At 45.3% G+C, this 25,644-nt stretch overlaps 2 protein-coding genes across 2 annotated transcripts in view; both read right to left on the bottom strand.

Moving 5' to 3' along the window:
• Window positions 1-4,737, bottom strand: part of GJD4 (gap junction protein delta 4) — a 48,870-nt gene extending 44,133 nt beyond the window's left edge. Inside the window, exon 1 of the mRNA XM_049885047.1 lies at window positions 95-4,737. The gene's annotated coding sequence lies outside the window, so the exon portion shown is untranslated. The remainder of the gene's footprint in view (window positions 1-94) is intronic.
• A 1,091-nt stretch (window positions 4,738-5,828) lies between these two features.
• CCNY (cyclin Y) overlaps window positions 5,829-25,644 on the bottom strand; it is a 258,996-nt gene continuing 239,180 nt past the window's right edge. Inside the window, exons 9-10 of the mRNA XM_049885058.1 lie at window positions 12,771-12,933; window positions 5,829-8,230 (exon numbers count right to left, since the gene is read on the bottom strand). Coding sequence (XP_049741015.1) covers window positions 8,114-8,230; window positions 12,771-12,933 — 280 coding nt within the window. The 3' untranslated portion in view covers window positions 5,829-8,113. The remainder of the gene's footprint in view (window positions 8,231-12,770; window positions 12,934-25,644) is intronic.

Below are 25,644 nucleotides of genomic sequence, written 5' to 3'. Positions count from 1 at the left end.
TCTGGCTTTTCCACTTGCTAGCTATGGGCCTTGATCACAAGCTAACAGTAATGGCAGCTACCACACAGAACCATCATGACGATTGAAGTAATACCTGTGAAGGGCCTTGGCAGTGTCGGGTATCCTGTGAACACTTTGTGGCTATTTTGAATGGCATCTTTTCTTCATTATATTCTCCAACTGGCTATTGCTGGAATGCTGGAAAGCCATCCATTTTTTTATAGTGCTCTTGTAACTTGCCATCTTACTGAATTCTTTCTGGTTTTATTTTTCGGTTGTTTCTCCAAGAGTTTCGCGGTAGCAATCCGTTAACTTCATGATACTTGAAGAACACCAGTATATAACATTATATGCTTGTAGTACCCCATGAGCGCCTGCGGAAAAAAACGATGTTTAAGAGGCACCTTCTATTCGTTTTTATTGCCAAAGGTAGGTTCAGATATTCAGATTCATTCGTGCCCACGACATGGTAAAAATGTGTGAATTGTTAATAATCCCCAGGACCGCTTGCTACTGGAAATCCCAGAGTAAGTAAATCAGTCCTCTAACAACTGAATGTTTGGGGTGGAAAGAATCTTAGGGTGATCTAGAGAGTGACACATCTCTTCATGTTAAAGATGAAAGAACCCAGAACCCAGCAGAGCTGTGAGACTTGCCAGACCATATACCCAACACCCTCCAGGGCGAGAGCTAGTACCAAGTGTCCTGAATCCCTATGGTACATCTTTTTACCACATGCTACCTCTCTATGGGGTGGACCCCAACTCTTTCAGTCCTCTAAAAAGCAAATTCTTAAAAGTAGACTCCCAGGGAGCTGGCAAGCAGGGGCTGGTTTGAAAAGCTTGGAGATGGTTGTGTTTTCCACTCAAGGCCTGGATGAGAAATGCTACATGTAAGGAGCGAGATCGCTGTATCTCTTCCGAGTGTGGTCTTCCTGAGCTTTTGGCCTGTAGATACGAGAAGGACAAACATTGGTCTGTGGTTGACACCAAGGAGGCAGCACCATTTACAAGACCCTTCTCGAGGCAGCACCACCTGTATCAGTTTGTTGTGCCGTGGTGGCTTGCATGTTGCTGTGATGCTGCAAGCTATGCCACCAGTATTTCAAATATCAGCAGGGTCACCTCTGGTGAACAGGATTCAGCAGAACTTCCAGACTAAGACAGACTAGGAAGAAAGGCCTGGTGACCTACTTCTGAAAACTAGCCAGTGAAAACCCCAGGGATCACAGAATATTGTCTGAGACTTCGACTCGCTTACTTTGGATGAGTCATCGGGAGAGGCTGGTTTCTGGAGAAGGAAATCATGTCTGGTAAACTGGTCAACAAAAATAAGGGAACTCTCAATGAGATGGATTAAGACAACGGCCACAAAAAAGGAAACAAATACAGCGATGATCACAAAGACGCACAGGATCGGGCAGTGTTCATACTACTCCACGTGGGGTTGCCAAGAGTCACAACTGATTCAATGGCAGCAAACAACCATCATATTCCAACTTCACTGTTTGAAGATTTTCTGTGTCCACCAGAGGGGACCAGGACTCACACAAGGTCCGGTAAAGCCCACCTGGGGGAAAGGTGAACATTCAGCTGCATGAGAATATACCCAGCGAAGGCATGGGGACGGTGGCTGCGATCTGGACACCCATGTCCTTCACCGGAAACAGCTGTATCTGCCAGTGGCCACCATTCCTGAGAAGGGAACCCTGGAAAAAACCAGTTTCCCCAGAGACACTCCCAGCTCGGCTTCTGCTTGTCTTTTACGAGGTGCTGGCCTTAAAGAAGAGTGTGGAATGACAGTGATGTGAGAAACACTGAGGAGAGAATGTTCAGAATCCGAGTGAGACATGCGGTGAAAACAATACGAAGAGTTTTCCCTTTTCGACAGTCAGAAAATAGCAAGCTCCCCCCACCTCCCGGATTAAACACGTGCCCTGCGCTGCGCTGTTTGCAATGACCTTGGTTTACCGCCAGATGGCAGGCTGCACCGAGAAGACAAATCCTGATCTGCAAAACGGGCGCTGAAGATACAAGGTAAGGTGCTTCTCCGGCTCCGACCAGACCGCTGAATTTAAGACAAGTCATTTCTTACACATTCCCAGAGAGGGGACAATTCCTGAACTGATTACTGCTAAACTCTGTCATATAAACACTGAGGGGAATCTATGGGGCAAAAAAGTCACTGAGCATCCAAGAAGTCCCGGAAGGCAGTTTCCATGGAAGCAGTGGGGCTTCTGACCCTGCTCTCCACTCATGGCTAGTGAACTACAAACACAGCCACACTACCGGGTGCGTGGGCATCAGCCAAGCCAATAAAACAACCAGGCTTACTGTATTGTTTCCTGTTCCAAGGCCTATGCGGTCAGGGTCCTCTCGGTCCCAGAAGTTCAGGACACTTTTTCCACGCCGTGGTTCATTCTAGAAGTTCTCCTACCCAGTGCCGTCGAGTAGATTCCGACTCATAGCAACCGTATAGGACAGAGTAGACCTGCCCCATAGAGTTCCCAAGGAGCACCTGGCGAATTCGAACTGCCGACCCTTTGGTTGGCAGCCGTAGCACTTAACCACTACACCACCAGGGTTTCCTCTCTCCTCCTAGCCACCTGAAATAAACTTGGTGCTTCTCAACTTTTCTGCTCCTCTCCAGCCAAAGTCTCGCTGAACCGGGCTCTCTCCTGCTGAGCACACCTCTTGCCCTCACCTCCCGCCTTGCTCTGGCTCTCCCAGCCTGCCTCTGCAAACTCAGTCCCGGCCTTCCACACTTTTTGTCTTGTAACAGTCTCCCTTCCCTTTTAACAGCTCCTCTACCAGGAGGCAACACTTAGGGCCTCATTCGATGGCAGTGGGTGGCCCCTGCCTCATCACCAAATCCATCAGTGGTGCTGTGAATGCAAGCATTTGGATACAGCTTTATTCTTCTTCAAAGTGTTTTCCCATACTTTCACGGCATACTTTCATCCCTAAAGCCCTCACCACAAGATACTAGAGAGGTAGGCAAAATCAAGTAACAGCCACATTAACCGAGAGGTCCAGGAGGTGAAGGGATTTGCCCAAGATCACAGAGCAAGTTCATTCTGGATTGAGACTGAAAACCACGGTTCTGTCACAATACAGATCAATACCAACATAATGTTATCCATAGATTCTAATTACATTTAATATCTGTGCCAAAATTGTACTTATTTTGAAATGCTGTTCTTTTGCCCCACATTCGAAATAACTTATAGAAACAGAAAGTTCTTAAAAGGAATAAAGCTTCCTCCCCAAGTCACTAAAGGGGAAAGATCCCTGAAACCTATAAAATCTGACCACCACCTGGTCAAATACATGCTTTAGTTTCTTACTGTAGCAGGTTCTTCCAGAACTGTTCCCATGAGGATCTACAACAGACGTAAACAGTTGCCCAGATAAATCACTACCTGGGAGCTTAGTCATGGCTTGGACTTGCAGCAATGCAAATACGCAATGGCTCTCAGTGACTTCTCCTCGACATGAATGCAAGCAGATCGTCCCTGTGTTGATCACTGACACTCCTGCAGAAATGTTCAAACACGAAGTGGCACCGTGGGTCTGTCAGGACCATCACATGTACACATTTAATAGGAACACCTAACAGGAAAATCTGGGAAGGTGTCAGCTGGCCTGGTCAGGTCCAAATGCCATCCTCAGTTTTGACTGAGAGCCCTTTTATGCGTCTCCCTAACCTCCATCCTGGCCTTTTTGACACCTGAGGGGGCGGGATGACTTTCTGGTGCAAACTAAGGCGGTACTTGACTCAAGAAACAGCAAATCATGACCTTAATGAAGTTGTTCGTAGGACCCTCCTGGGAGTCCATATAGCCTAACACATAAAACCCAACTCAGTACTTAAGTATTCTTTTCCTATCTCAGCTCAAGGCTTGTTTCTATCTTCTTCTGCTTTTCATCAAGGGCAGGGGCTTTCTGTAGTTGGCTTTTCAAAAGACGATCCATGTCTGTGAGGTCCTCCCAATTTAAGTCTTGAGATGTGGACTCCAGTGAAGCCAAGGGAGATAGTGATTTAAGATAAAATGGGGTATGAACTCACCACCTACCAGTTTATTGTACTGTGGAGGCTTGCGTGCTGCTATGATGCTAGACACTATGCCACCAGTATGTCAAATGCCAGCAGGGTCACTCATGGTGGACAGGTTTCAGCAGAGCTTCCAGAATAAGGCAGACTAGGAAGAAAGGCCTGTTGTCCTACTTGTGGAAATGAGCCAATGAAAACCTTATGGATCACAACAGGACACCGTTCAACACGCTTGCTTTGGACACATGGCCCTGAGGGGTCTATCGCTGGAGGTGGACGCCATGTTTGGTGAAGTAAAGGGCCAGCGAGGGTGAGGGAGAGGGCGAGACCCTCAGTGCAGCCATGAGGACTTGTTTCTATAACTAAGTTACTTCAAATGTGGGACAAGAGGATGGATTCGAATATGCCGGTAATTGTGAGGGTGACACAGGACTGGGCAACACTTAGTTTTGTTGTACAAGGGTTGACACGAGTCAGAGCCTATTCCTTGGCACCTATCTATCTACCTAGGTTATTGATATAGAAGCACTCCATTAGGTCTCTATCAGGCATCAATCTCCGTTGTTGGAAGTCTTGAAGTACTTCTCATGCTTTTGTGAATTGCTCAAGATTGTTCTACCACTTCACTTGCAAAGAACTGGTTCACTCAGTGTCCATAAAACCTGAATTTTTCAACATAACACTCAAAAGAACGCAACAGGAAGGCAGGCACTATTTGTTCTGTGTTATTTATTTATATGTTAACGCTTAAGTACCTACAATAAACCAAGAATTTTACTTTGTTATTAAAAAAGAATTAAAGCTGTAAAATATGGCACCAGACGAGAGGTTACCAAAAGCGGGGTGGGTGTGTGTGGAATCCATCACTCCCAGAAGTCTGCTCTGTGCAGTCAGCTGAGAATGCAATCCCCAGAACCAAGGGAAACCTCAAAAAGGAGGTGCCCCTGCCAACAAGTGAAGGAGTTCGACAGAGTCAGCCCAGGAGAAGAGACGGATGACGTGTCTGAAGGCCTCTTGCACCAGCCCCATTTAATGCATTAAGGCATGGGAGGACGTGTTGGATTTTGGTAGAATCTCTTATATCTTGCCCTCCAAGTTGGTTTAAAACTCCTGACTTCTGTCCCTTTCCACAGTCAAAAAAAAAGTGAAATAAAGAAATTCATTGGGATATATATATATATAGTGTGTGTGTGTGTATGCTCCCAATGACTTCTATTTTGTAAGTCAACTCTAAAATTAAAAGCCAACAAGTTGTGTGGTTTGCTTCTTTCATGACGAAAACTCTCCATTCAAAAACTACACTAAGACAATGTGTTCCTAAATAGCAATCCGGCTTTAATGTAGGGTATTGAATCACCTTGCAAACAAATTACAGTCACTACGATTTATCAATAGGTACTGTACTTTTTTTTTTTTTTTTTTTGGCAAACTTAGAACAAACCAGAGAACAAAAGTAAGTCTTCATCATCATGTAGAAAAAAATTAAAGGAACCTAAAGTATCTAGCTATGTGTCAAGTGATTCATACTTCAAAACAAGAATTCCAATCTACGCTTACAGTAGTTTTAAAAATCCTTAGTGCAAGAAACATAACCCAGTTAATACAGAATCAATACTAATGAATGAATGTGGAAAGTCTTCCTATACAGAGGTAGAGTCCAGTGCACAAGGCTAAAACGATAATCGTCTAAACAGGACTGAGCCAGGTTTGACGGAATCCACTTTAAATTTTAAGTATCAGACTGTATGTACATACATACAATAAATAGACTATACAACTTTTTAAAGTAGTTTAATAAACTCCACAAAATAATAGCAGATGCATTGAAATATTTACATAATTCAATTTTCAAATCTCTTCATTCAAATAAAAGGGATAAAAATAAGATGTCTGCTATCAAGGCAGCAGAGTCTCTTTCCTGAAATGGATGGTAAAATAAGACACGTGACACAACGAGAAGAATGAATTATGCTTGAGAGGTAATTCATATTCTGCTATGAAAATATGTCCCTTTTTAAGCTATAGAGATTAGGGAGTATAAAACGATAGTTTCTACATTTTTAGAGCTCTATTTAAAGTTCTAAATCTGACTCTTACTTGAAGAGAGAAACTCATTTTGGTACTCACAAAGAGCGTTATCAAGACAATTACAATGGAAAGGTAATTAAGTTTTTCTATTTTACTTGTTTGCTTTTCAAATGTTAGGCCAGAAAGAACTTGAGAGTATTTCTAACCCAAACAGTGAAGTTTATACATGATACAAATTTCATTTAAGTTAAACCTGACTAGATATGCTGGTTTGGTGTTATTCGTATTTCAACTCTTCGAGTGCCTTCCATTTTCCAAGGCATGTTTCATTCAGAGGAAGGCAAAGTTTTGGGATCAGATGTATGATTTCAGGGTCATCAAGACTAATTAATATACGATTCCATAGTTTTCCAAGCCCACAGAAGAGTAAGGTGAAACACAGACCATCTGCTGCCCCTTGTATCATGGACACTTGAAAAAGAAAGAAACCCAGAAACCTGTCATGTGACCTAGGAAAATACGCAAAAAAGAAAAAAAAAAGCAATATATGCTTCAATGACTCAGATTCTGAGATTTAATATCAAATTTACTCTTTGACATTATACCGTGAACCCTTTTACATGACTTGATAGAAAAGATCCTTATCTAACCCGTAAGGAAATCAGGGATGGTCAGAAAATGAACAAAGTACGGTAACAATGACGCATAAACCTTCACAGTTTGAATTTCATGTAACTTCTCTAAGCACCCACAATGAGAAATGCAAGCTGAGTTTTTTATTCAATCATTCTGTGAAAAATACCTTGGTAAATACGAACATTTTGCTCTTCTATGATCTTCCCATGGGAATACCCACCCACCCTTGTTTTTTTGTTGCCTTTTTTTTTTTTTCATTTTAGATTTTTAAAAAATTTTATACAAATAGACTTAACTTTGATTTAAAGTAAACATATAAAAATTGAGAAGAATATTGCTTGCAACAATGGACATGAACGTGGAGTAATGAACTAGGCAGGGTGTACAAAAAAATGGCTCCTTCTCAGTGACTTCAGGAAAACACCTGAAAAACACATCTCATCCAGAAGGGACCGTCTGCGGCACACTGTTTCCTTCGGCCCACAAAGTCTGACTGACTTTTTAACAACTTCAGGTCAGAGAAAACAGCTGCGAGAAAACATGAAGGCACAAGCACCCGTGTGATCTAGAATCTTCTTGGGGTGAAGGATATGGTGGGGGAAGGGGTACTTTTGGTTCAGCACTACAGTCAAGTTAATTTTGTCACTGTTGAAGACAGAGTAGATCATCTAAAGGGTACAGACACACAGCAAGCGCGTCCCACTTGTGAGGTTGAAAGCTCAGAAGACAGCTCGCAGCAAGAGTGCGGAGAGGAGCAACCAGTACTATCTATTTGGAGGTCTGTGCCAAAGTGGGTACAAACTAGACTCTCTGCTCTGTGGGACCAAAACCAAAACAGGATGAAAACAGACAAAAATCCCCCAGACCCAAAATAAGCAGCAAGAAGGAACGCAAGAAGTCTCACAGAACATACTGATCCAAAGAGGTTGTGCTAAAACATGGCCACTCGGTTTCGTTAATGCACGTCCAAACCTGCTTATCTAGGCTTTCTTTTCACGTTGTACTGACCTACTGAGGAGACGGCGGACTCAGGAGGTGGCAAAGCACTCAGACACTTCTCCCTGCCTCTACACTCCTCCTCCTCTCCTTTATTTCCTCCTCCGGGATTAGAGTCAGTGCTTCCTCCACAAAGGAAATGCCGTCAATGACGATGAGGGAAAGGCTTGAAACGGGACTTCCGGAACACTGACTTCGCTTCCCCGAAGCCTCGCTGCAGGCAGCCACAGCGCGGAGGCGTCGCTGACATGGTCTGATGGAGCTACGAATTAAAAAAAAGAAAGAGAAAAGGGAAGGCAAAAACAAAGGCAAAAACAAAAACCACCCCAAGTCTTGTCTTTTCTCAAACTAACGGAGAAAGTGGAGGGATGGAAGCAGTCCTTCACGAAGGAGGTCACTGTTAGGAGATGATGGCCGGGGACCACCGCGTCAGAGTTAGGTTGTCAGCACTGGCTGACCGCTTCCGTGTGGGTCTTCTCAAGTCCTTGTACTTGTCCTCGCATAGCCGAGAGATGGCCTGAGGGCAGAGAGAGAAGGCAGGTCAGAGCTCTGCACCCCCTAAGCGTGTCTTGTGCACTCACTCACCATCTGAGTGTGCCAGGCACTGTCCAGGCACCGAGGACACGGTGGTGAGCAGAGCAGACACACTCTGCCCCTGTGGAGTCTACAACACACAGCCCTCATCCGCACCGGGTGCAGAGGGGATACGAAAGGAAGCACAGGTGGTCCTCGACTTACGACGCACTGGAGTTACCACGAACCGCACTTACCATTGCCTGTGTTTTGGGGGTGCATCTTACCGTCAGTAATACGTACTGCATATAGTGTTGCAGTGTGTAATCTGCTGAGGTTACCATGCAGACACGCAAAGATTGGATATATAAAGATACTGATAATAAAAGGCAATAAAAATAAAAACTAAAAAAAAATAAACAGGTAAACGGCTTACATCAGAACCAACTTATAATGGAGTCGTCAGAAGGGAACCCACTGTAAGCAGAGGACTACCTGTATAGACACAGTCCCTGATTCCTCAGTGGTTACAGGCTCATTAAGAAAAGACTCCTAAAACATGCAAGAATTAGAAGATGGTGTAGCCTAGGGTCAGCAGACCTGGACTCAATCCCAGCTCCACCACCTCATGGTGGGCCATCCTGGGCATGTGTCTGTATCTCAGATCCTGCAACCTTCTCTCTGAATGTGACACTGACAGCGCCTTTCCCACAGGGATGCTGTTAACTCGGATGAGACACAATGCTTAGGAGTTTAGTGCTGTGCCACATATGGCAGCAACTGGCAGCTTCGGAGCAGAAAAGGATCGAGAAGAAGAGTCGACGCGAATAAGGGACCAGGAGGGAATCACAGAAGTGCAGGGTGTCACTGGTGAGGACACAGGCCTAAGGTAGGTGAAGCGCCTGCCACGGCCCTGAGCAAGGCCAGGGCTGTCTGGGGTCAGTGTCGGCCACCGCTCTCCCTGGCTCTCCCAGGCTGTCCTCAGGTGCAGGATGACAGCTGTCCTGTCAGAGGCAAGGCAGCCCACTCTCAGCCCAGAGGGTCTGTCCTGGTCAAGGTCACCTCCACATTTGACAAGATTATCCCAAGGATAGGGGTGAGTTGCTTATGATGACGCAAAGATGAGGCCTTTTTATTTCTACAGTCTAAGTGATAAGCCGGGGGTGGTGCCAGGGGCCAGGGAACAGACACAGTGGCCATCACCGTGAAGGGATGGGGCACAGAAGTCACCGGCCACTCTCTCCTGCCTTCCCTCCTCCACAGCCGCCCTGGTCAGACCCCCACCGTGCCTCACCTGGACTGAGGCAGTCACCCTTCCAGCTGGTCTCCCTGCTTCCACCTTTGCCCCTAGAGCCAGAGTGCTCCTTTTAAAGGTCACATCCAATCTCATCAGTCCTCTGCTCAGAACCCCACCATGGCCCCTTAAAACCCAGAGACCCATCATCATGCGCCACAAAGCCTGTGGAATTCAGCCCCATCTCATTTCCCCTCTCCCTGCCAGGCCTCCATCACACTGGGCTGCTGTCCCCGAGGCCCCTTCCTCCAGATGGCTAGGCACCTCATGCCTTGCCACGGCCAAGTCTCCATGTGAATGTCACCTACTTGGGGGGCTGCTTCATAAAGCAACTCCCTTACCCCGCTGCACTTTTATTTTTCTCAACTTCTAACATACTACCAATTTATTACGTTTATTGTTTATTGTCTGTCTCCTCCCACCAAGAGGTAAACTCCGAAAGGGCGTGGATCTATCTATGGGGTTCATGACTGTCACTCAGTGCTTATAAAGAGTCTGGTACTCAGGAGGTGCTCACTAAACAATAGCTGAACACAAAACAACATAATAGAGGCACACACACAAGAGAGGTGTGTTCAAAACACACTGAACGCAGAAGATCTAGCAGCTGAGTGTCTTTCTGGGGTCCCAAAAGGGATCCTCTTCACTGAAGAAGGGTGGCAGAACCAGGCTTGAAAGAGGAGGAGGAAACCGTCAGGGGGGACAAGGCCTTCTAAGAGGAGGTAAAACCATGGCCATGTGGTGCTGGGCTGGGTGAGAAGTGAGGTGAGGCTAGGGCTTGAAGGAGGAGGAGGAAACCATCAGGAGGGACAGGATGTTCTAAGAGAAGATAAAATCATGACCATGTGGTGCTGGGCTGGGTGAGGGGTGGGGTGAGGCTAGGGCTTGAAGGAGGAGAAGGAAACCATCAGGAAGGGTGGGGCATTCTCAGAGAAGGTAGGAAACCACAGCCACATGGTGCTGGGCTGGGTGACAGGTGGGGTGAGACTAGGGCTTGAGGGAAGGCTACCCTAGGGCAGTAAGGAGTGGGAAGGGGAGAGTGGCCAGGGCCAGGCTGAAAAGGCTGCCCCCACTGGGCTGGCTGGCTTAACCAGTGAAAAACTGCTAGCATGTTTATCAGTGAACATTCTGAGACTCATAAATGCATTTTAGAAAAATGGTCCTAGGGGCAGTGCAGAGGACGGGCTGGAGGGGAGAGAGAGAAATCAAGGAGGCCAGCTAGGAGGTTGTTATGGATTGAACTGTGGCCCCCCAAGAATGCTGGCCCCTCTATGTGTGTGATCTTGCTTGGAAATAATGTCTTCTTTGTTATGTTACTTAGGTCATACCCAGGTAGGGTGGGTTCTAAATCTAATCATTTGTGAGTTATAAAAAGGGCACATCAGACACAAACAGACAGGTGGAGACAAAGGAAGACGGGTGATGGACCAAGAGTCTCTAAAAGAAGTGCTGGCAGCTACAGAAGCTGAAATAGACAAGGAAGGACTGGCCCCTGGAGCCGGGCCCTGAGTGTGGACTTCCAGCTTTCTCAAGTGTGAGACAATAAATTTCTGTCCTTTAAAAGCCATCCACTTGTGGCATCTGTGCAGAGTGGCTAGTATCAGAAAAAAAAAACCAAAGTAACAAGTGTTGGCAAGGATTAGAACCCTTGTCCACTGCTGGTGGGACTGTAAAATGGTGCAGCCCCTGTGGAAAACAGTTTGGGTGGTCCTCAAAAAGTTAAACACAGAATTCCAATACGGCCCAGCAATCGCACTCCTAGGGAGAGACCCAAGAGGCGTGAAAGCGGGGACTTAACCAGACACATGTACACCAGTGTTCACTGCAGCACTACTCACAACAGCCAAGAGGCAGAAACAGCCTAAATGCCCATCCACGGATGAACAGATACAGTGTGGAACACACATACAATGGAATACTACTCAGCCAGAAAGAGAAGTCCTGATACATGCTACGACATGAACGAACCTTGAAATCATTATGCTGAGTGAAACAAGTCAGACTCAAGAGGACAAACACTGTATGACCCCACTTCTATGACGATATCTAGAACAGACAAACACGTAGAGACTAAACCTTATTACTGATTACCAGAGGCAGGTGAGAGGAACTGAGGGGGAGTCACTGCTTAAGGGGTACTGAGTTTCTGTCAAGAGTGACAAAAAATTTTGGAAATGGATGTTGGTGATGGTTATACAACACGGGGAACACAATTAATGTCACTGAATTGTACACATAAAAAGGGTGAATTGGCAAATGTTTCGTTAAATATGTTTTTACCACAATTAAAAAAGTTATTAAAAATATGAAGCTCCTAGGCTAGAAGATAATAGGCCATAGATGCGGGGGACATCTACATCAACTGGCACAACACAGTTCATGAAGACAATGTTTTGCATCCTACTCTGGGGAGTAGCTTCTGGGGTCTTGAAAGCTTGTGAGTGGCCATCTAAGATACAACTACGGGTATCTTCCCAACTGGAGTGAAAGAGAGTGAAGGAGACCAAGTGCTCAAAGCAGCAATAGTCCAAAGGACTAACTGACCACATGAACCGCAGCCTATACTACCCCGGGACCAGAAGAACTAGATGGCGCCTGGCACCGCTACCAACAGCTCTGACTAGGATCACAACAGAGGGTCCTGGACACAGCAGGAGAGAACTGTAGAACAATAAATCAAATTCACAAAAAAGAATAGGCTTTCTGGTCTGACAGAGACTGGAGGAACCCGTAAGACTAGGCCCTAAGACACACTTCTGACCTGGAAATGAAGCCATCCCTGGACACCACCTCCCCGCCAAACAAGAGACAAGCACATGAGATAAACAATAACATCTGAGAGGAATGTAACCGTTAGAACAATCAATTATAATGAGAAGGCAGGAAGGGTAGACAACCAGGAAGAAGAAAATGGGGAACCCAGGGCAGAAAAGGGGAGAGTGCTGACACATTGCGGGGAATGAAACCAAAGCCATGAAACACTTTATGTGCAAACTACTGAATGGGAAACTAATTTGCTCTGTAAACTTTCACCTAAAGCACAACTGAAAAAAAAAGAGGCCATAAAAATTATAATCAACTAAATTAACTGACCAGCTATCAATCCAGGGCACCTTGTCCTTATATGATAACAGGAGAAATTATCATTGTTCTCAAACACTTCTATGGTATCCAGAAGATGCACCTGCAGTAATGCACTCAAAAAAAACAAAACAACAAAAAAAAATTTTTTTTTTTTTAAGCATCTTACCTCAAGCTTGTGAGCCCTCTCCCTGCTGAGGGGCTCCAAGGGGAAGCTCAGGTTGTTTGCTTCTGCCAGAGAACGGAGATCAAAATAATACTTGGCATAAACACTGGAAGGAACGTTGATGTTGAACTGGAGCAATTCAAGAAACTGTCGCTCTAGCTCATTCCTGCAAAGACAGAAACAGCACACGCTCAGCTGCCACCGCAGCTGCCGAAGACCAAGCTCCAGAAAACTGCATCCTCCGGGGGAAAAGCCATCTGACTCACTGCCTGGCTGGACACCAGAGTGGCGGCTTAACCACCAAGCTGGCATTAAAATCCAAGTCTCCTTGATCCCACGCCCAGAAGGACGGGGCCTGATTAACTGGGATGATCACCAGAAGTGCTTCTGGCGATTCGTTTCCGCGCAGACTTCACACGTACAGCGGGCTCCTGCTGCAAATCTCAGTGCGAGCGCTGGCTTAACCAGCTCGCCTGGTGGAGCAGATGAAGCCGTCAAGAGCTGCCAGGCAGAGTCCAGTGAGGACCCTGACAGACACCCAGAGGACGAGGCTCTTCTGCTGGCCTCTGAGGACCACACTGACTGCTGCCTTCTCAGTGTCCCTTCTCAGCCGCCTGGAGGACAGGAGCGAAGGCAAAGGGTGGAAGGGGTGGGTGACAAAGAAACCTAGCCCAGACACTGACGAAGGGAACCTACCGACTCTGAGGTGGTGCCAACAGTAAACATGCACGGCTACTAACCCAAAGCTTGAGGTTCTCAGTCTATTCAGCGGCACCCTGGAAGAAATGCCTGGTGATCTACTTCCAAAAGAGCAGCACTGAAAACCCTGCGGAGCACAGTTCTACTGTGACACACCTGGGGTCACCATGAGTAGGGACTGGTTTCACTGCCTGTGAAGAAGGAGAGCAGGGGGAGTTCCCACACTGGACCGTGCACCAATCACCTGGAGGCTTGGTAGAACAGGCCGCTAGGCCCCAGAGCCTCCAACTCAGCAGGTCTGGGGCAGGGCCTGAGAATCTGCGTTTCTGACAAGTGCCCAAGTGACAGCGATGCTGGCAGTCCTTAGGCCACACTCTGAGACCCCTCCACAAAGGAGGTGGGTCAGTAAAGGCATCAATCAGTCCAGGTGGTCTGACATTTTGATGAAAGCCAGTGATGTGTGACCAGGACAAAGTAAATTTTATAACATCTACTTTGAGAACTGCCCCCATGTCAGTGATTTTCAAAATTAGGTTTATCTCCCAATAGCTAGTTCCTGGGTGGTGCAGTTAATGTGCTTTGCTACCAACTGAAAGGCTGGAGGTTCGGATCCAGCCAGCGGTGTCTCAGAAAAAAGGCCTGGTGATCTACTTCTGAAAAAATCTGAAAACCCTCGGGAGCACAGTTCTACTCTGACCCATACAACGTCGCCATGGGTTAGAACCCACTGGATGGCAACTGGTTTGGTTTTTTATTAGCTGGAAAAGAAGAAGTCCTTAGGGACAGGCTGTTTGCTGAGCACTGGCCATACGCCCCAGGAGCCCCGTGGGATGCTCCTCCACAGCACATGCCACAGCCGCCGACCTCTGTGCTTCATCAAGCTCCTGTGATACCTGGCTTACTGCTGTCTCCCTGCTTGTCTCTTGCAGCCACAGACTGTGACTTACCTGGTTTTACCGCCGAGCCTAGGGCAGTACCTGACTTACAGATAGAGCTCGATAATTACTCTGACTGAAGGCCACGCACCCAGCCCAGACAGGGTGGAGCAGTCAGAGGACTAGGCCCATCCAGCCACCCGCTACTCCCAGCAGGAGGACAGGCCCCATGGTTACCCCTGCCTGTAAGGAACGCCCACCGTGAATAAGCCCGTCGGTGAGGCCCATTCTCAAGTGCGGGGCCCAGGCACCCTTGTCATGTCTCTGCACCCATGCCTTCTGGCCAGGATCCCAGGTCTGGATTCTGAGTCACACGTCACCAACTCCACTGAGCACCAAGCTGCCCAGTTCCAGCCCCCATACATGCTGACCCTGTTCTGTCAGGCCTCAGGCTTAGTATCATCTGTGCCCTGTGTGGTGTCCGAGCCCCCCTCCTATTCCTCGTGAGTCGCCTCCCTGACAAACCCGAGGAGGCCCTTTCCTGTCTCCTGCTGCAGTCACTCAGCGACGGAATACCAAGGACACCACGGGCAGGAAGGCAGATGTGAGAGCAAGGGCCGCTGGTTTAGGGGGTTAGGGCCACTGGGTAAATGAGGTTCAGGAAACCCCAGCAAGGAGGAGAGATGCTGCCCAAGGCCTGCGTGCTTCCAATCGAGTAAACAGTATATATAGCTTGTTACTGTTACTATTACTACAGACACAGGCCCCAAATATATAAAGTGTGTTAAATTATGTATTTTCAAGGAATTTACATTACTTTTTAGGTGACTTTTATTCAGGCCTCATTAAAAATGAGTTTTAATTGAAGACCATCTCATCATATACTAGGACCCAAATGAGATTTTAATAAAACAAGAATGTCAAAAATACAGCTAAACCCAGAAATGCCAAAACAATGGGCTCAAAGGGGCTCTCCTGGTGCCCTGAGAGCTGCCTGTGGACACACCGCCGCCTGGTGGCCAGAAGGTGTCAGTGCCGATCTTACTCTAATGCTAAAAAGAAAACCTTGCTTTTTAATATTGTAAGAGAACTAAGACCTGGTTTGTTAATCCTTACCAAGATGGTATACAGGCATCAGTGAGCCCTGTTAGGGGCATAAACTATGAGTAAAATCAAGATGAAGCTGTTTTTGAACAAGGCTGCATTTTCCCACTGTTCTGGGGGGCTGAGGGGAGGGGGACAGCCTTCCTCTAGGCTTGAGTTTCTTGAATGCTTCTGTTTAAACTTCAGGAAAATCAGAGATTTTGGAGCTGTTGTGCTTTCAGACAAAGGCAGGATTTAGAAAATAAAAACACCTTCCAAAATTTGAATTTCCAAACTGCAGCAGTACATCTTGAAGGGCTTGCTGAGTCACAGGCCGTTAGAAAGCCATGCTGGCGGGGTGAGGACAGGCTCCTGAGTTGACGGCCCTCATCTGGATAATTACGAGGAAATAGTCCTGGCGTAAAACCTTATAAAAAACACATTCAAGTTGGTAAACAAAAACTACACTTCAGAAACATCTACCACACTGAGTCGACACTACGAAGCAGTTCCACTCTGCACGCAAAGGGCCGCCATGGGTCGGAGTCAACTCGATGGCGACTAACAAAATAAAGAAACCCGGTGTAGTTGATAACCTGGCAAAGAGGTCTCTGAAACGGAGAAAAGGGTTGTTTCCATCATCTAATATCCTGCCTGCTTCTCTGGAAACCTGGGCTCACTTCAAAAACTAGGCCTGGGGCATCTATTTCCCATGTGGGCTACTCCACACAAAGGCCGGGGTGGAGGGTTCTCGCCCTGTGTCCCTACTGGCTCACAACACTCAGACAAGTCCCTGGGCTGCTCCTTGTTCTGGATTCCTTTGTGTACACACAAGAACGACCCCAACAGCTACTTTCCTCACAGCATTGTCACAAAACGTAACCAACCAACCAACCCAAGGCTTTTTAACTGCAGCTCTGCCTACAGAGCTCTGACGACCGCATTTCACTGTGCCCTTTCCCAGCGAGACCGACTGCCATGTGGAGCTGAAGGAGAGCCTGTGATGGGGAGGACTTACCCTTGGGGAAAGTGACTGAGGCGGGCGCATGCCCTCTGTCTTTCCCACACAAAGTTCAGCCCCGATCTGAAGTACGATTAGCACTGGTGAATACCAGCTGCACGCCGTTTCCCTGGTTTTTCTACCTATGAGTTTCCAGTGACGCTCCTCCTGAAAACGCTCATCCGCCTGCTCCTGTGGGCTGCATGCCCGTGTCAGCTGCTTTCCAACCTAGACTCGCACACTGCCAGAGGTCCACTAATGGAGCTCCAAGTCAAATTCCTTTGATTGTACAGTGATAAATATCAAAAGGTCACATTGGGGTGCTCAGACAGGGGAGGTCAAAAGTGGCCCTGTAAGATGCACTCAGGTGGCACCAAAAATTTAAAAAGCTATTCCACCCAAAACGTGTGTGTTCCTAAGGAGCTCCAAGGAAAAGCCCAGATTGTTTGCTTCTGCTACCAACTAAAGATTACTTAATGACATGCGATATTGTTTATTGCTAGCTGACAAAGAAGTTTATACATAGTTTACACAATGTGGGCCTAAGTTTGCAAAAATAAAATATACGTAAATATTGGTGATTTTTTTTTTATTGCGCTTTAAGTGAAATTTTACAAATCAAGTCAGTTTCTCATACAAAAATTTATATACACCTTGCTATATATTCCTAGTTGGAATCCCCGTAATATGACAGCATACTCCTCCTCACCACCCTGTATTCCCCTGTCCATTCAGCCAGCTTCTGACCTCCTCTGCCTTCTCATCTCCCCTCCAGACAGGAGCTGCCCACATAGTCTCATGTGGCTACTTGATCCAAGAAGCTCACTCCTCACCAGTATCATTTTCTATTTTATGGTCCAGTCCAATCTCTGTCTGAAGAGTTGGCTTTAGGAATGGTTCCTGTCTTAGGCTAACAGAAGTCTGGGGATCATGACCTCCGGGGTCCTTCTAGTCTCAGTCAGACCATTAAGTCTGATCTTTTTTATGAGAATTAGAGGTCTGCATCCCACTGTTCTTTTGCTCCATCAGGGAGTCTCTGTCCTGTTCCCTGTCAGGGCAGTCATTCCTTGTAGTCAGGCACCATCTAGTTCTTCTGGTCTCAGGCTGATACAGTCTTGGATTTACGTAGCTAGCCCTCTCTGTGTCTCTTGGGCTCATAATTACCTTGCGTCTTTGGTGTTCTTCATTCTTCTTTGCTCCATGTGGGTTGAGACCAATTGATGCATCTTATATGGATGCTTGTTACTGTTTGAGACCCCAAACGCCACTCACAAAAGCGGGATGCAGAATATTTTTTTAATAGATTTTATTATGCCAATTGACCTATATATCCCCTGAAACCATGGTCCCCAAACCCCCAACCCTGCTACACTGGCCTTCGAAGCTTTTGGTTTATCCAAGAAACTTCTTTTCTTTTGGTTTAGCCCAGTTGTGCTGACTTCTCCTGTATTGTGTGTTGTCTTTCCCTTCACCTAAAATAGTTCTTTTCCACTGTCTAATTAGTGAATATCCCTCTCCCTCCCTCCCTCCCTACTCTCATAACCATCAAAGAATATTTTTTTCTGTGTTTAAATGCTATCTAGAGTTCTTATAATAGTGGTCTCATACAGTATTTGTCCTTTTGCAACTGACTAATTTCACTCAGCGTAATGCCTTCCAAATTCATCCGTATTATGAAATGTTTCACAGATTCATCATTGTTCTTTATAGACACGTAGTATTCCATTGTGTGAATATGCCATAATTTATTTATCCATTCATCCGTCGATGGGCACCTTGGTTCCTTCCATCTTTTTGCTATTGTAAACAGTGCTGCGATGAACATGGGTATGCATATATCTGTTTGTGTAAAGGCTCTTATTTCTCTAGGATATATTCCGAGGACAGGGATTGCTGGTTCGTATGATAGTTCTATTTCTAGCTTTTTAAAAAATATAAATTTCCAAAGTGGTTGTACCATTTTGCATTCCCATCAGCAGTGTGTAAGTGTTCCAGTCTCTCCACGACCTCTCCAACATTTATTATTTTGTGTTTTTTGGATTAATGCCAGCCTTGCTGGAGTGAGATGGAATCTCACTGTAGTTTTGATTTGCATTTCTCTAATGGCTAATGATCGTGAGCATTTCCTCATGTATCTGTTAGCTTCCTGAATGTTTTCTTTAGTGAAGCGTCTGTTCATATCCTTTGCCCGTTTTTTAATTGGGTTACTTGTCTTCTTGTAGTTGAGTTTTTGCAGTATCATGTAGATTTTAGAGATCAGACGCTGGTCGGAAATGTCACAGCTAAAAACTTTTTCCCAGTGTAGGTAGTCTTTTTACCCTTTTGGTGAAGTCTTTGGATGAGCATAGGTGTTTGATTTTTAGGAGCTCCCAGCTATCTAGTTTCTCTTCTGGTGTGTGTGCACTGTTAGTAATGTTTTGTATATTGTTTATGCCATTTATTAGGGCTCGCAGCGTTGCCCCTATTTTTTCTTCCACGATCTTTATCATTTTAGATTTTGTATTTAGGTCTTTGATCCATTTTGAGTTCGTTTTTGTACATGGTGTGAGATATGGGTCTTGTTTCGTTTTTTTGAGATGGATATCCAGTTATGCCAGCACCATCTATTAAAGAGACTGTCTTTTCCCCCTTTAACTGACTTTGGGCCTTTGTCAAATATCAGCTGCTCATATGTGGATGGATTTATGTCTAAATTCTCAATTCCATTCCATTGATCTATGTATCTGTTGTTGTACCAGTACCAGGCTGTTTTGACTACTATGGCGGCATAACAGGTTCTAAAATCAGGTAGAGTAAGACCTCCCACTTTGTTCTTTTTCAGTAATGCTTTACTTATCCGGGGCCTCTTTCCCTTCCATATGAAGTTGGTGATTTATTTCTCCATCTCATTAAAAGATGTCATTGAAATTTGGATTGGAACTGCATTGTATCTATATATCGCTTTTGGTAAAACAGACATTTTTACAATGCTGAGTCTTCCTATCCACGAGCAAGGTATGTTTTTCCACTTACGTAGGTCTCTCTTGGTTTCTTGCAGAAGCGTCTTGGAGTTTTCTTTGTATAGGTCTTTTACATCTCTGCTAAGATTTATTCCTAAGTATTTTATCTTCTTGGGGGCTCCTGTAAATGGCATTGATTTGGTGATTTCCTCTTTGATGTTCTTTTTGTTGGTGTAGGGAATCCGACTGATTTTTGTATGTTTACCTTGTATCCCGATACTCTGCTGAACTCTTAGTTTCAGGCGTTTTCTTGAGGATTCCTTAGTGTTTTCTGTGGATAAGATCATGTCATCTACAAATAGAGATACTTTTACTTTTTCCTTACCAACCTAGATACCCTTTATTTCTTTATCTAGCCTAATTGCCCTGGCTAAGACCTCCGGCTCAATGTTGAGTAAGAGCGGTGATAAAGGGCAACCTTGTCTGGTTCCCGATCTCAAGGGGAATGCTTTCAGGCTCTGTCCATTTAGGATGATGTTGGCTGTTGGCTTTGTATAAATGCCCTTTATTATGCTGGGAAATTTTCCCTCTATTCCTAGTTTCCTGAGAGTGTTTATCATGAATGGGTGTTTAACTTTGTCAAATGCCTTTTCTATAACAATTGGTAAGATCATGTGGTTCTTGTCTCTGGTTTTATTTATGTGATGGATTACACTGATTGTTTTTCTAATGTTGAACCACCCCTGCATACCTGGTATGAATCCCACTTGGTCATGGTGAATTATTTTTTTGATATGTTGTTGGATTCTACTGGCTAGAATTTTGTTGAGGATTTTTGCATCTAAGTCCACGAGGGATACAGGTGTATAATTTTCTTTTTTTTGTAGTCTCTTTACCTGGTTTTGGTATCAAGGATATGCTGGCTTCATAGACTGAGTTTGGGAGTATTCTGTCCTTTTCTATGCTCTGAAATACCTTTAGTAGTAGTGGTGTTTACTCTTCTCTCAAAGTTTGGTAGAACTCTGTGGTGAAGCCATCCCAGCCAGGGCTTTTCTTTGTTGGGAGTTTTTAAATTACTGTTCCAACGTCTTCTTTTGTTTGGGTCTATTTAGTTGTTCTACCTCTGTTTGTATTAGTTTAGGTAGGTAGTGTGTTTCTAGAAATTCATCCCTTTCTTCTAGGTTTTCAAGTTTGTTAAGGAGTACAATTTTTTGTAGTAGTCTGATATGATTCTTTTAATTTCAGTTGGGTCTGCTCTAATACCGCCCATCTCATTTCTTATTCAGGTTATTTGCTTCCTCTCCTGTTTTTCTTTTGTCATTCTGGCCAATGGTTTATCAATTTTGTTAATTTTTTCAAAGAACCAGCTTTTGGTCTTGTTAACTCTTTCAATTGTTTTCCTGTCCTCTATTTCATTTAATTCTGCTCTAATTTTTATTATTTGCTTTCTTCTGGTGCCTGAGGGTTTCTTTTGTTGCTCTACTTGTTCAAGTTGTAGAGATAATTCTTTGATTTTGGCCCTTTTTTCTTTTTCTGTGTGTGCATTTACTGATATAAATTGACCTCTGAGCACTGCTTTTGCTGTGTCCCAAAAGTTCTGATGGGAAGTGTTTTCATTCTCATTGGATTCTATGAATTTCTTTACTCTATCCTTAATGTCTTCTATAATTCACCTGTTTTTGAACAGTGTATTTTCAGTTTCTAAGTGTTTGATTTCTTTTCCCTGCTTTTTTCTGTTATTGATTTCTACTTTCATGGCCTTATGGTCAGAGAAGATGCTTCATAATATTTCAATGTTTTGGATTCTGTTAAGGCTTGCTTTATGACCCATGGGCTTTAATTTACATTTGGGAGAGGGTTCTAAGACTTCCTTCCACACGTACCAAGAATGACACCTGTGTGGCGCACACCCGCCGAATCTGGGAGAACCTGCTTCCTCATCTAACACTCCTGCAGGTAAGGTGGGCAGCACAGGTGTCTGCACCCACCCTCTCCTGCAGGCCAGCCTCACGGCACAGTCCAGATGTGTGGACTCGAAGCTGCTCACGCCAGCGCAGACAGCAGGGTGCAGCAGCCCTGCCACTGCCTGCCCACCTGCCTGGCTAGCGCAGGCTCCAAGGGGGACTGCTGCCAGCCTGGGGGAGAGGTGGGCGTGTGATCTTGGTTCAATTTCTAAGCCTCTGCTGGAAAAATGGACCACCACAGCCTTGTGCACGCCTCTGCCTGGGCCCAGAGCGCCCAGCTCCCGATGATGTCCGCATTTCTCGCTTCCCTCCTCAACGTGTACTTGGCATCTGCCTTTCCTCCTCCGCCTTCATTCAGCTCAGAGCTGTCTGCCTACACAGAGATGACAATGAAAGCTAAAATCATTCCTGGGGGCTCCCTGGGTCTTGCTGGACAAGACGGATCCAAGCACACATTTAAAAAATTCTTAACAGAAGATCTATGCTTCTGTGCTGATGCTGCAAAATAACACAGCACCTCTAACTATTCCTATAAGCTGGGTTCAGCGCCACAGTCCCCGAAGGAGGTGGCTCTGGTCCTTTTGTCAGTGCGATGTGCGGCGCATCACGGGGCTCCGGGCCCGTCCGCACACTGGGATGTGCTGTGGTGACCACGTGTGTGTCAAGAGTAACACTGGGCTCCAGAGGTTCTCAAGGGCTGACTTGTGGACGTAGATCACCAGGCCTTTCTTCAGTGGCACCCCTGGGGAGGGTTCAATCTCCAACCATTTGGGAGCAACTGAGCACATCTGAGCCAAAGATGTGAAGCTGTACGTGGTTGTGGTTACCTGCCTTGCCCCCTAAACCAGTATGGGGACACGAAGCTCTGAATTCCCTTATACCACTAGGGATTTTAAACACATGTACAAAAGCAACCTTTCTGGCTACTCTCCCCTGCTACAAAGAATCCTCCCACTTCCTTTTTCCCTCTGGCAGGGGAAACATTTGCATATTCCCTTCCCAAATTTGCATATATGTAATTGTTTGATCAATTTTTCTTAGGAGAATTTAGAGATTCTTACAGTACGTAAGGAAACCCTGGTGGCTCAGTGGTTAAGTGCTGTGGCTGCTAACCAAAGGGTTAGCAGTTTGAATCCACCAGGCACTCCTTGGAAACTCTATAGGGGCAGTTCTACTCTGTCCTATAGGGTCGCTATGAGTCGGAACCAACTCGAAGGCACTGGGTTTGGTTTTGGGTTTTATAGTACGTAAATACACATCACATTACAAACGGGTCACGGTGATTCTCGTAACAAATGGTTCTTGAACGCCAAGAACTTGGTCTGGCTGGGCTTCTACTTGGCCTGAGGCCTTCAGGCTCCAGGGCTCGGAGAGGGAAAAGGAAAAGCGAAAAAAGTCACAACCCCGCTGTCACTGGGCTGCTGCTTGTTGATGATCTACTCCTAAGCTGGCTCCAGCCCAGCAGATGTTGATGAAATAGGGCACTGCCCCAAAGCTTCCTAAGTAACCTGTTTGGAAATTCCACTCTCCTGAGGTTAGAATCTGACCTTGTAAGACAAGAAATTCCCATCTGTGCCCCACGTCTGCCCAGATGCAGGTGTTTGGGGTTATTCACCCAAGGCTGTAGGAAGGTAAGGCCAGGCCAGCGCTCAGGACTGACGAGGCGGTCTGCCTGGTCACTGGCTTCCAAAAAAGGCACAAAACCACACTAAAAAAGTTTTCTGTTTTCTTCAGATAAAATATGGATTGGAATATTTGCCTCCTGCCTGCATGCCAACTCCTATTATATTCACCACATTATTAGTGAGTCAGGAAGCAGGTCCACCCCATGTAACATCTCCTAGGAGTCAGAATCGACTCAACAGCAATGGGTTTATCGCTATTTTGCACTTGAAAATACCATCTGTAACTGCTTTATTATGTGTTTGGCTATTAACTGTTTAAGGTATAGACTATCCACAGAAAGAAAAAACGTGAAAAACACCATTTCAGAGCAATTCTGGATATTAAGGATAGTTTCAGCTGAATGCACTTTGACCAAAACAGTCAAATTTTCTACCTTCGAGTAGAAAAGGACTTAACGTTCAAAAAATAATTATTGTTTAAATATTAGATAAACGAAACAATTTCATCTTCAGTTACATAGAAGACAGAAACAAAATCTGGCTTTGTTAAAAGCCAGGCGACCTGGACAACTTTTCAGTGCCCCGGTCTGATTTATAAATGGGAATAATAAGAGGGCTACCTCACAGGCAGCTGTATTAGAAGAACTAATGCACACGACAAAACTGTTCCTTTTGGGCTTAACATATGGGAAGTGCTCAGCCAATGACAGCTGCCCTGAGCATCACAGTTATGATGACAGCAACTGTTACTGCTATTACAGGTATCCTACATAACAGCACTGGTTTTTCCCAACTTGGTTATTTAAACCTTCAGTGAATAGAATCTAAGTACCTGGAATTCCAAAATATCTTTTATTAATACCTTCCCCCATTTTTATCTAAGGAGAGAATAACAAATTACAAAATTAGTACTTCAGGCATTTAGTTAAATCATCTTCATGCAGAACCTGGGGACAAGCACATGTTAATTTCTACTGTTTTCCCCTCAATCACTGCATAACGGTCACTGGGATGAAGAAAGGCGACCCTTTCCTAAGTAGCTGGGGGTCAGCTTTCCCTTGTTTGCTGGGCAATATTTAACCTCTCTAGGCCTCAGTCGGAAACCCCGGTGGCGCAGTGGTTAAGTGCTATGGCTGCTAACCAAGAGGTCAGCAGTTCAAATCCGCCAGGTGCTCCTCGGAAACTCTATGGAGCAGTTCTACTCTGTCCTATAGGGTCACTCGCTGAGTCAGAAACGACCCGACGGCAGTGGGTTTTTTAGGCCTCGGTCTGCAGAGTGGACATAATAGTATACACCTTAAACTGGGTTGTTGAAAGGATTCAGTGAGATACACGTGAATTAAACAATGCATGACTCTTGACAAATATTTTATAAACATTTTCTTGAAGTTTAACATAAACTAAAAGGATTTTCTGGTTGATTCTCAGTTTACACGAAAATTCAGTTTTGCCAGGCTATCCAATTTTCCTGGCATTTTGGTAAATTAAACCTGGTGGATTAAGTATCGGAGCACAAAAGAATTCCTTCCCACTCTTCATGTTCTTCATTCTTCATTTCTCTCTTTTCCACCTACTTTTGTTTTAACGTTCCTAAGGGTGGTGCAGTGGGTAAGCGCTCGGCTGCTAATCCAAAGGTCAGGGTTTGAAGCCAGAAAGATCTGGCAGTCTGCCTCTGCAAAGGTGACAGCCTAGGAAACTCTATGAGGCAGTTCTACTCTCTCCTATAGGGTTGCTATCAGTTGGAATCGACCCAATGGCACGCAACAAGAAAAACAACAAGCTATCTGTAATTTATATTTGTGACTATCTCATTTCCTTTTGGAAACAGCTGCGGTATAAATGATGAAAAATTTGAAACCTAAGTCTGACTCCAGCAAGCATTTTCTTCTTTTGACTTTAAGTGGACAGAATTACTTACGGTGGGGAGAGCCCTCCACACGCTTTCACAGAACATGACCAGCCCCCGCCCCCACGTCACACAGAAATCTAAGTTCAGCTCAGAAAAAAAGGGACCATTGCCACAGCATTCTTGTGGTGTGCAACTCAAGTGTCAAATGAAATTGAGGAGTTGATGAAAACAACAACAACAAAGAAACCTAATAAAGGTAACAAGCCAAGTTTTCTTACCGCCTTACCCACAAATGTCCATTTCCTTTGTGGTCTGAATGACAACTGCTTCAGCAGCTGTTTTCACTTTGAAATACGATCAAGAATTCTATTTGTCCTGCTATGTAGTGTAGATTAAAACCTGCCTTCTGCTTTATAGGTCTACAGTAGGAATAAAGGTCAACAGTTCAAATCCACCAGCCACTCCTTGGAAACTATGAGGCAGTTCTACTCTGTCCTGTAGGGTTGCCATGGCTCGGAATCAACTTGAGGGCAATGGTTTTGGTTTTTGTTTGCTGGTTTAGTAGGAATAAGCTCTGCAATGAAAAATCTAAGAGCATAAACCAAAACCAAACCCAATGTCATCGAGTTGAATCCAACTCATAGCGACCTTATCAAAGAGGATCCTAAAAACCACTGAAATCGATAACCAGAGGCCAGGAGGGCCCTAAGCTGGGGAGAAACTGAGGCGCTGTGAAGATCCTGTGCCCCAAGGATTACTGGGTCCAGGGACATGGATGTGACTAGGGACACAGCTGGGAGCCTCCTCTAGCTTAAAGCTTCCTCGAGGAGGTTTGTTCTAGAA

This window comes from Elephas maximus, chromosome 4, assembly GCF_024166365.1.
Source record: "Elephas maximus indicus isolate mEleMax1 chromosome 4, mEleMax1 primary haplotype, whole genome shotgun sequence".
Lineage (NCBI taxonomy): Eukaryota > Metazoa > Chordata > Mammalia > Proboscidea > Elephantidae > Elephas > Elephas maximus.
The sequence above is the reverse complement of the archived record's forward strand: the minus strand, read 5'-3'. Positions and strand labels throughout refer to the sequence as shown.